A 10,047-nucleotide genomic window follows, 5' to 3' on the forward strand; every position below is an offset into this window, starting at 1 on the left:
TGAGTGAAACATCTTGGTCAAACATCAAGTCAAAATGTCCGATACTTTAGTTTATGAGCAAATGTTATGCAAACTTATGACATTCACATCAACCTCAACTGTACAGTTGAGGTAACTGTTAGTATAGCAATACTAAGACAGTGAACATGGTAAAAAAAATAATAGCATTTGCTCACTACGATTGGCCAGGTGTCTGTGCTCGTGCGAGGTAACGAAACCTGATTTGTTCAGGTCCTATTCCCTGACCAATCGACTATCCTGACCTTAACTCCTCGAGGTTAGTGCCTAACCTCAACCAATCGGGCTGCTTCGTAGGACACATCTTGACAAAAAAAGCTTGTTAGCATGCTAACGTTTAGCCCAAAGCATTACTGTTTAGTCTTGTTCGACAATTTGTTTTAGCGCCTGTCTCTTTAAGCCCCCCTCCCTAAAAGACCATTCTGCTCTGATTGGTCAGTGTTTCAGGGTCTTCCGCATCTGCGCTCTCAGCATCTGCGCTTCCGGGGAATGACTGTAGCAGTATTTTCTACCTCTATATAGTATAGTTGTGACATCACAACCGTATGGAAGTCCTGACGGCTTGTTTAAAGGCACCGTTTCTGAATAAGGGCTGTGTGCATTTCTCTGTGGATTGAGCATTTTGATACTTTTACAGTATTTATATGACACTTCAATTAAAAAAATACATGGAATCTCACTTTTTACAATATGGGACTTTAAATCCCCCAACAATCAAACCCCTTAATGTCCTCACACTGTCAATATTGAAGTTTAAAAAAAAAAGAAATATCCACAAACTATCAGAGGTTTGCAACCTTTTCGGACTGTGATCCCTTAAAATAAAGTCATGTCGACCTGTGGCCACTCATGGTCTTAGGGTGGATGAGTTCAACCATGGAGTAATTTCTCCTTTTTGCGATATTGTTTAATTTGAGTGATTTTTAGAGGCCGAAGAAGTCAAAGTATCTGGTATTTCACAAAAAAAATGGCAAAATCTGAAAAAAAAATATGCATGATTTTGTTTAGCAGAAGGGTCTGGTATTCCCTCAAATACTTCTCGAAACCCTTTGACGGGTCCTGACTTCCAGTTCAGGAACCACCGATAGCTCACACAACCGTACATTAAAGCTCCTTCACATGTAGACATTTCAGTTTCCTAGCCCCAGATCAGCTCTAAATATTAGACATTACTGTCATATTGTCAGACTCATGTATCATGACAATCATTTGCACTATTTGCACTGTCTCAGTGTAGGAGAAAGACATACAGTACATAATGAACTAAAAAGTGGTGGAAACAGGGTGGAAAAAAAAGTCACTGGTGTGCATGGGAATCTGTAATTTCATGTTAAAAGACATTATATACAGTATGATTAATGCACAAATGCAGCGCCTTCAGACTTCAGATTATTTTCCTCTCAAGGTTGGTGCTGATGAAGTATTGTGACGTTGAAATGTGGCTGTGTGGGTGTAAAGCACAGTGAATGGTTGCTGTCTGGGAAGGTGAGGACGAGGCTTTGTTTGAAACGAGCAGGAAAGGTGCTGATAATGATAAAAAAAAAGGAAAAAAAAAGGATTTCTATCCAAGAGCGACACAAAACCTCTCCTCTGGTGAACCCGAGTGCTCTAGGACAACGCAACAACTCTGCATCCTCAGAACGTACGGTGGGCAAGGATCGCAATGGGTATGACGGCCTTTTGTTGTGGCGTATCTTGGAAAGAAAACTAAACATAAGCGCTTTAGATGAATCTTCAGCGTCAGTTCTGGTGAGACTGAGGCGTAGTCGCATACAACCTGTTAAACCTGGGCTATTTCGAGACGATGTTCTCACAGTTGATACCGCTCACTATGGAAACATCTTTTTCATCAGCCACAGTCTAGGCGCACAAATAAAGACAATGAAAATCATCCCTCATTCAGATTCAAAATATAGGCTGATTGTTTATCGGGAGAATACACAGTCATACGATGGCTAGATTTCAATCAGGCCCTAATTAAGAGATTATATTATCCCCGCACTTCCCGTTTTATTTTATAATGTATAAAGCATAATTGGTTGGTTGCATAATGTTTGCTATACACGTGGAATCTGTGTGAGATTCAGGAGTATTTATGTGATTTATGTTCCTTATCATGCAGAGGAGTTAACCACGTTGAACATACTTTCTATTATCAGCACTAGTATGTTTTAAGATTTGGTTATTCTTCTGTTAGAGTGGAATCCAGATACTTGTTAAATCAACTTTTATTCATCCAGATATTGTACCACAAGCATTATGTGAGTTTGAAAGAATGAAATTTGTTTTTCTGGTCTATTGAGCGATTGGATACCGCCTTAAACCCATTTCTCGGTTTACACAAAAGATTCCACAGCTGCCGCTTGAAAAGCCTGGTACAGAGGAGCAGACAGTTATTTTCAATGACATTATTTTTTCAGTTGCAATGTCTTTTTGTGTTGTATCCAATTTTGTTTGCTGAGTTATATGACATCATGGATTTGCTAAAGCATCAATATTAAATGCTAGTTTTAAGGATAAATGTTAACAAACTTGACTACGTTTATGCTTGAGTCCTCTTTTGTGTGAAACTCACTTGAAGGACCTCGTAATATATTTGTTTTTGCTTTATAGTTTAAAGCGAGACTAGGTAACTTTAGTAAATATAACATAAGAGATTTCTTTGACAAATTAAAAGTTGAATTCATAAGAAATGAATACATAATACTATATAATACTAGTCAGACTCAGGTTTTGCTGCTACAGCCTCTCGGTCTGGTATGATGATCAGTAGCTTATGGTGACTAATGTTAGAGAACTTTAGATAGGTATTGCTTTATGACACTGCTTTATGACTCTACTCTATTTGAGTTACATTTCTCCTGTACATTTCATTCGTAGCCATCATTAGCAAAAGTTACATCATTTCACTTTTTTTTCTATTGCATGAAGGTTTAAATATATCAGACCATGAGCTTAAGAAACATACTTCAACCACATTTCTTAGTTCCCACATAGTTCAGGTCAAGCCTTGTATAACAATTCTAATTGGTTCTAACTCCTCAGTTTTTTGTGTATTTATACACCTGTCACCACAGGTTTGACAGATTGGTACTTCTGTAAGAAATCACAAACCATTTTGACTCTATAGCGGTTGTTGGTCAATGTTCAGTGGAGGGGAAAGTGTCAAGAAAACCTTTTCATTTCATGCAGTTAAGTGTACAAAGCTAGACTAATAATAATACACAAATGTACTTTTGTTGTATATATATATATATATATATATATATATATATATATATATATATATATATATATATATATATGTTCAGGAACTAAAATGCACACAGCATAGGATGTAATTTGCACTGTTAAGTGGTTTATTTCCTGTTAAGTGTTCTCCACAGGGATCCAGCAATGTCAATCATCCAGGCAGGCCATATCTCAGAATGCATCAAAAGTAGAGTCTTTATTGATGAGTGGGCAAAAGAACCACCTCAGTTAAACTGTACAGTTACAGAATATCATCTCGCGAAGGAATGCCAGACATAAAAATTATGGACTTCAGTTCCCGTTTTACTTTGTCTTTCCATATCAACATCTGTACAAATTGTAATCCCCAGTCTTGAATCTATGAAATGCAGTGGAATGCATGCTAATACAGTATGCTGTGCAAGTGTCCACATTTAGAAAATTGACAGCACAAATATATCTATGCCTAACGTACTGTAGGTCTGGCATTTGTCTTACATGAATCTTAATTTGGAAAGACAACGTCATGTACTTTAAGCCGGTTTCCACACACCAAACATCTCTGTGGTCCAGCCTGAAGACGTTTGGATTTTGAACTTCCTGTGATCCAGGACACTCAAATGGTGACATTTATGTTGGGAGGGAATTATAAGAGGGCCTGGTAACAATCAAGTTTCCTTCCCATTAAGTGCCACTTCATTTCTTCATTTTTTTGTATTCTGGTGAGAGCATAACAGTACTTTAAAAACATTCCCAAGATCATCATTTGCAAATAAATGTTCATTTGCTAATGATTTTTTTAAAACGACGTAATTTACATAATCTTTCAAGTCATTAAATCCTCTGGCCTGTTGTGTTGTTTTCTGATTATTATTTGGCCCTCTTTTTTTTTTATAATCCATCTGTACTTCACATTTTAAACAAATCAGACTACATGTCCAGTTACGGAAATCCATTTAAAGGATACATTTCCATACGAAGCATGATTTTAAGACTCCAAGATGAGGCTGCTTTCATATTGACTCAATATTACTGGAACCTATTCTATCATCATTATTTCTCTCATCTTTCTCCCTCCTCTCCTCTCCTCTCTGTCTACCTCTTCCTCTCTCTCTCTCCCACACACACACACACACACACACACACACACACACACACACACACACACACATGAATGCTATATAAAAACACACAAGCAGGAATATACATTCCTGTACAGTCTGTACAATATGAAATCAAGTCATATTTCAAAATAGTGTCATCTGCTTAACATGTATAGTTTACAAATGAAGGAAAACAGGCAATTTTTTATGATACAAAGAAACCTGACACACCCTAAATCAAGTCCAAAAAACCAAGCATGTTAGGGGCTTCTCGGGTTCACAACAGCTATTTAAATGTATCCAAGGTTATTGGGTCCATTCGATATTCTGCAGTCTCCTTTGAATTACATGAAAAGGCGTCCGGGGTGGTCTATCAATCCATTCAGACCCTGTAAGTTCCTTGATGTGTTTCAGAGTTAGTAACGCTCTGATCAACACTTTCTTTTCACATTCCGCAGCGCATTTTTTTCAAGGATTTCAACCCTCTGTGTGTCTGTTTTGTGCCTCATGTGACACAGGAACTCATTCTCAGTTGAAAGCTCTGGGGCGTGTCCCATTGAAATAAGGCAACATTATTTTAAAAATGGCATCCGTCACACTTTGTTGGAGTTGGAGCGGTGATAGTTGTGATTTTTTTTTATCACTATTTATTAATCATACAGTACATCATCAGAAATACAAACCATTAAAGTGTTACCAGGGCTTTTCTACTGCCCTGCTCAAACCTCTGCAACCGACACATATTCAAATATCAACATTCTTAATAAGCTGTGCCTGCATTTGTTTGGCGAAAAATTGATTTTGTTGTGCAAAACAACAAAACAGACACTTAACCAAGGTGCGTTACATCACTTCTACTCTCCAAATTCTCCCTTTAAAACATGAAACATTCCCTTCATTATGCTCATATATCTTATCACATGATGCAGTAGGCCTCATCCTGGGGAAGGTGTTGTTTAGTCCTCCAGTAGGTGGGCAGGTGAGCTCTCAGCACTTTCCTCAGGTCCTCGTTGAGCAGGAGACAGAAGATGGGGTTGACTCCGGCTTGGGCGAAGCTCATCCACACAGTGATGGAGAGGTACCGGTGAGGGATGCTGCAGGACTTGACGAACACCCTCCAGAAGCACGCCACGATGTAAGGAGCCCAGAGGACCAGGAAGAGCAGGGTGATGGTGTAGAACATCCTGCCCAGCCTCCTCTCTGACCTCACCTCTTCCATCCCGAGCAGCCGCCGGTGTTGATTGTGTAAATTTTGCCTGATGCCCAACAGAGTGGGTGGCATGGGGCCACGACCGAACCCTGCAATCCAGTTAGCTGCAGCCTGACCTGTGGCCCCAGGACCGTGGAAGGTCCAGTTCTGGCTGATCGCTGGCACGAGCTGGACAGGTTTCATCTTGCGGTGACGGTACTCAAACAGCAGCAGCTTGGCGTAGAAGCCGTGCGTGGCCAGGACCACCACAGCCAGCATGAGCATGAAGCCCAGGGTGTCGTTGGTCTTCAGGTAGCGGTGTTCAAAAATGCACTGATCCTCATCACGGATGAACTTGTATGTCCCCACATCGAAGACAGGTGGGAACGCCATGGCAACGGCCAGAGTCCACACCATGCAAATGATGGCGGCGCAGGTCCAGATGGTCATGCGCTTGGCGTAGAATCGGTGGTGGGCGATGGCAAGGTAGCGGGTGACAGCCACACAAAACAGCATGAAGGCAGCGTGAAAACAAAACAGCACAGCCATAAAAGCCACAACTTTACAACTCAAGGCACTGTAAGTCCAGACCGAGCTGTTGTGGATGGAAACCAGCACAAAGGGGAAGCAGGCGGCCGAGCGGACTGCATCTGCCAGGCACAGGTCCAGGAGAAAGAAGTAGGAGGCCTTGTGAAGTGTCCTGTCTCGTAGAACCAGCAGGGACACCAAGAGGTTGCCGACGAGGCTCACGCAGATGATCAAACCCAAGAAGACCAGCTTAAAGTAGGCAGACACATCTGTGGCAGAGATTCCTCCACTGTTGCCGCTGCCGTCGCTGCTGCTGCTGCTGCTGCTGCTGCCGCCTCTTGCCATTCCACTCTGCGAAGCCAGCACAGCCAGCAAACTGCCAGGGCCATCGATGGCAAAGCTCTGGTTAGCCATTCTATTACCTTCCACAAGAGCCCGCCTGGTTCGGCCTGGCCCTTTTATAAACACTACTGATCCTGCTACAGCCGTCGTCTCCCACGGCGCTCTCGTCTTTACAAGGAGAGGCCGTAAGGATCTTTTCTACATGACAGATTCATCTTTCCTCTTTGTCCACAACCTCACCACCTGTGAACAGAGACACATTTGGAGGAATGAAAAACAAGATGTCTGACCTGCTGGTTAGGTCTAAAACAGTCCACTAAACGCAAAGCAAACTTACATTTAGCAGCATGGATAAAGAAGTGATGTGTTGGGCAACACAGAGGAAATCTTTGCCTTCCTGTTTCTCTAAGGCTGGGATCAGATCAGCAGCTCTACAGCATGCCAGCTCCTTGGCTCTCTCAGTAATTACCTTGCCCGTTGCTAAGATACAACAGCTCACATACTTTGTGCAAGTGTGGGTGTTTGAGTGAATGCATGGGGGTGTACAGCAGGAGGGAGCAGACACAGTACAACCAAACACTGGGCATGTCCAACAAACAGAGATCTTGTAAATGAGCAAAGAACATTTTATGCTTTCTCTCTGCTGCTCTGTGCGTGCGTTTGTGCGTGACAGTCAGTTAAAGAGCAGAGGGTGTAATCTGTGCCATTCACAGCACTTAACAAATGGGAGAATATAATGGCAGAGCAGGCAGCCATTTGTGGTTGTTTTTTAAGCATAGGCCTATGTGTGTGAATTTTACTCAACAGGAGGAGCAAGTTATCATTGTGATTATCATGGCCTCAGTGTTTTAGCAAAGAGCCTACAACCAGCCATGTTTAAAGAAGACATGATTAAAAACATGAAAATTCAATTTAAAAAACACACAATTTCAAGGTGCAGCCTCTTCTGAAAACTCACGTATAGGCGTACGCTGTTAATAAAACATAGCTGTGTGCTTGTCTGGGTGGGCCTTGCCTATGTAGGCCATAAAACACAATATGATCTGCTGTAACTGGGGGCCTATTTTCATCCATACATAACAGCCCTCTGCCACCTTGACAAATAGCATTTCACCTGATTAGATGACTGCCAATGTCAGCTAGGCCTGACAGGCTGGAGTGAAAAACGGATAAACAGGTGTCAAAATCACCTCTGGTGTGTGTGTGTGTGTGTGTGTGTGTGTGTGTGTGTGTGTGTGTGTGCGTGCGCGCGCGTGTGTGTGAGAGAGGAAGAGAGATGATAACCTACCTTTCATCCCCTCATCTTTTTTGGATCTGTTCTTCTCTCAAGGCAAAAACCCAAAAATGATTCCAGTCGCTTTGTTTCACCGTTTGTTAAATCGAGAGAAAAACACATAATAAAGCCTCATGCTCGTGCTGTGCTCCTCGGGCTCAAACAACACCTGTTATGCATAAATCCATCGCGAGGAAATCGAATTCAGCAACATATAGCCTAATAAACACAAGACGGCAGAGGCTATCTAAAAAATTATCAACAGCTGATCAAGCAATCCAGGGTGAGGACTCCGCCACATTTAAGAGATATGTATTAAAAAAAAAAAAAAAAAAACATCCACCGCCACCCTTTTACAGTCTCATACAGAGGGATGTGTTCATTTGTGTCTCAATATCATCCGAAAAATTTTTTTTGTATGTTGCATCACGTCGAAGATAGATTTCCAGAAGGCTAGAAAGAGACGCGATAAAAAAACATATCTGGTTCTGTTCACATATATCCAAATGATGTCAGATTTCCAATGCTTATAATAACCCACCCACAAACGTTAGAGAGAAGGGGAAAAAAAGATCGCGCATCCCCTAAATGAATCGTCTTGGCATGTATATTGGCTAGTGGCACCAGCACAATTAGTCCACACAGACAACAGCCTCGATACGTCTCTCTCTCCCATCTTTCAGTCCCCCCCAAAAAAGGCGATGTATTTACCCTGAACTGTTAATATGCAGTCTTTGTTTTGCTGTCCAGCGAAGGTGGACTAGGCTACATTTTAAAAGTCCACAATAAAAAAAAAAAAACGCCTGCGTGACAGAACAAATACATTTCTGACAAATCCAGCGATGTCACGGGAGGGGGGGGGGGGGATTCACGGCTCCAAACGCTGTCGATATCACGATTTGGGAAAAGAAGAACAACAACGCGGCTGGATTAGGCGAATTATTCCTGAATAATCCCAATTATGGCTGCTTGCAAGGAGGCAGCTCGCACATTCGCGGAAACCGTCGGTTTTATTCGGAGAGAGAGAGAGAGAGAGAGAGAGAGAGAGAGAGAGAGAGAGAGAGAGAGAGAGAGAGAGAGAGAGAGGCGGATCTGTGCAGTATTGTGAGCTGAAGAAGGGATGTTGTGTTCTGACCGTCTCTCTCATGTATGACGCTGTCTGTCTGTCTGTCTGTCTGTCTGTCTGTGTGTCTGTCTGTGGCTGTAAACAAACTGTGTCTTTCATTGGTCTCGTGCTGCCCTTGGAGACACACTGGACTGACTGGACCCACCAATGGTACACACAGAACTGACAGGGCAGCAGCAAGGGATTGTGGGTCCTCTGGAGGAATATAGGGCCTCCTTTTCTAAGAGAATACAAGAATAAAACTGGAATTTACATTCTGTTTTCATTTTCTATTTCTGCTTTCTATTTTCATGTTTTTTAACATTTAGACATTTCTGCATTGTTAAAGCAGCTACAAGGAGTTTTGGGTTACAAAACAGTCTCAATTTAGTACTGATAGCTCGATATGACCTACATAAGCAAACGAGACCACCAGAGAGAAGATAGACTATGGGGCCTATCTTGCACCCGGCGCAGCGCAAAGCCCGACACAAGTGCTTGCTCTTGGGGGAATTATTAGAATTGTTGGGGCTTTGTAAATTATAGAGTGTGGTCTAGACCTACTCTATCTGTAAAGTGTCTCGAGATAACCTGTGTTATGATTTGATACTATAAATAAAATAAAATTGAATTGAATTGAAGTGTCTTTGCTAGTTTAAGACCGACGCAGGTGTCAATTTCCCGTCCAGCGCCTGCGTCATTTAAATAGCAAATGCACCTGCTCCCATCTTTGCGCCCAAGGGCGTGCTGGTCTTACAGGGAGGTGTGTTCAGGTGCATTCTTGGCGTATTGCTATCTTGAGGCAGCGGGAAGTGATCGTGCCATTGACCAACAAAAACATGATCTAAAGTCAAAAGTGCAGTATTTCATTGTTATTTTAACAGCAAATTAGTAAAATGCCCCTAGGCTCATGCACAGCACGCAAACACTATGCTTGTTACACACACACAGGGACGCACAGCAGCACACAAACAAAAGATTACAAATAAGAATATTACGGTGCAAATCCGCCCTCATAATAGCAATGCGCCAAGGTACAAACGCGCCTGGCTTTTAAAGGGAATGGGAGATGACACTCTGATTGGTTTATTGCATGTTACGCCCAGAACACACCTAGGAATTAATGAAGACACTAAGTACAACCCTTTTGAACCATGCGCCCGGCACACAGACCCTTTTTTACCGCCGTTAAACTAGCAAAAGTGGATTTGGAAACGCCCTATACGCACTTGCGCCATGCGCTTCACGCCGTGCGCTT

The 10,047-nt window shown here is 42.2% G+C and overlaps 1 protein-coding gene across 2 annotated transcripts; it reads right to left on the reverse strand.

The window, feature by feature from the left end:
- Positions 1-3,439: 3,439 nt before the first annotated feature.
- LOC120558433 (probable G-protein coupled receptor 173) lies at positions 3,440-8,718 on the reverse strand. Of its 2 annotated transcripts, none has more exons than XM_039799439.1 (2): positions 7,700-8,718; positions 3,440-6,654 (listed from the first exon to the last, which is right to left on the reverse strand). In XM_039799439.1, the coding sequence occupies exon 2, from the start codon at positions 6,481-6,483 to the stop codon at positions 5,269-5,271; it is 1,215 nt and encodes a 404-aa protein (XP_039655373.1). In that variant the 5' UTR covers positions 6,484-6,654; positions 7,700-8,718; the 3' UTR covers positions 3,440-5,268. The 2 variants fall into 2 exon arrangements, with proteins under 2 accessions (XP_039655373.1, XP_039655374.1); XM_039799440.1 differs by lacking the exon at positions 7,700-8,718 and adding an exon at positions 6,749-7,628.
- Positions 8,719-10,047: the final 1,329 nt, after the last annotated feature.

The sequence above is a fragment of the Perca fluviatilis genome, chromosome 5, assembly GCF_010015445.1.
Source record: "Perca fluviatilis chromosome 5, GENO_Pfluv_1.0, whole genome shotgun sequence".
Taxonomy (NCBI): Eukaryota; Metazoa; Chordata; class Actinopteri; order Perciformes; family Percidae; genus Perca; species Perca fluviatilis.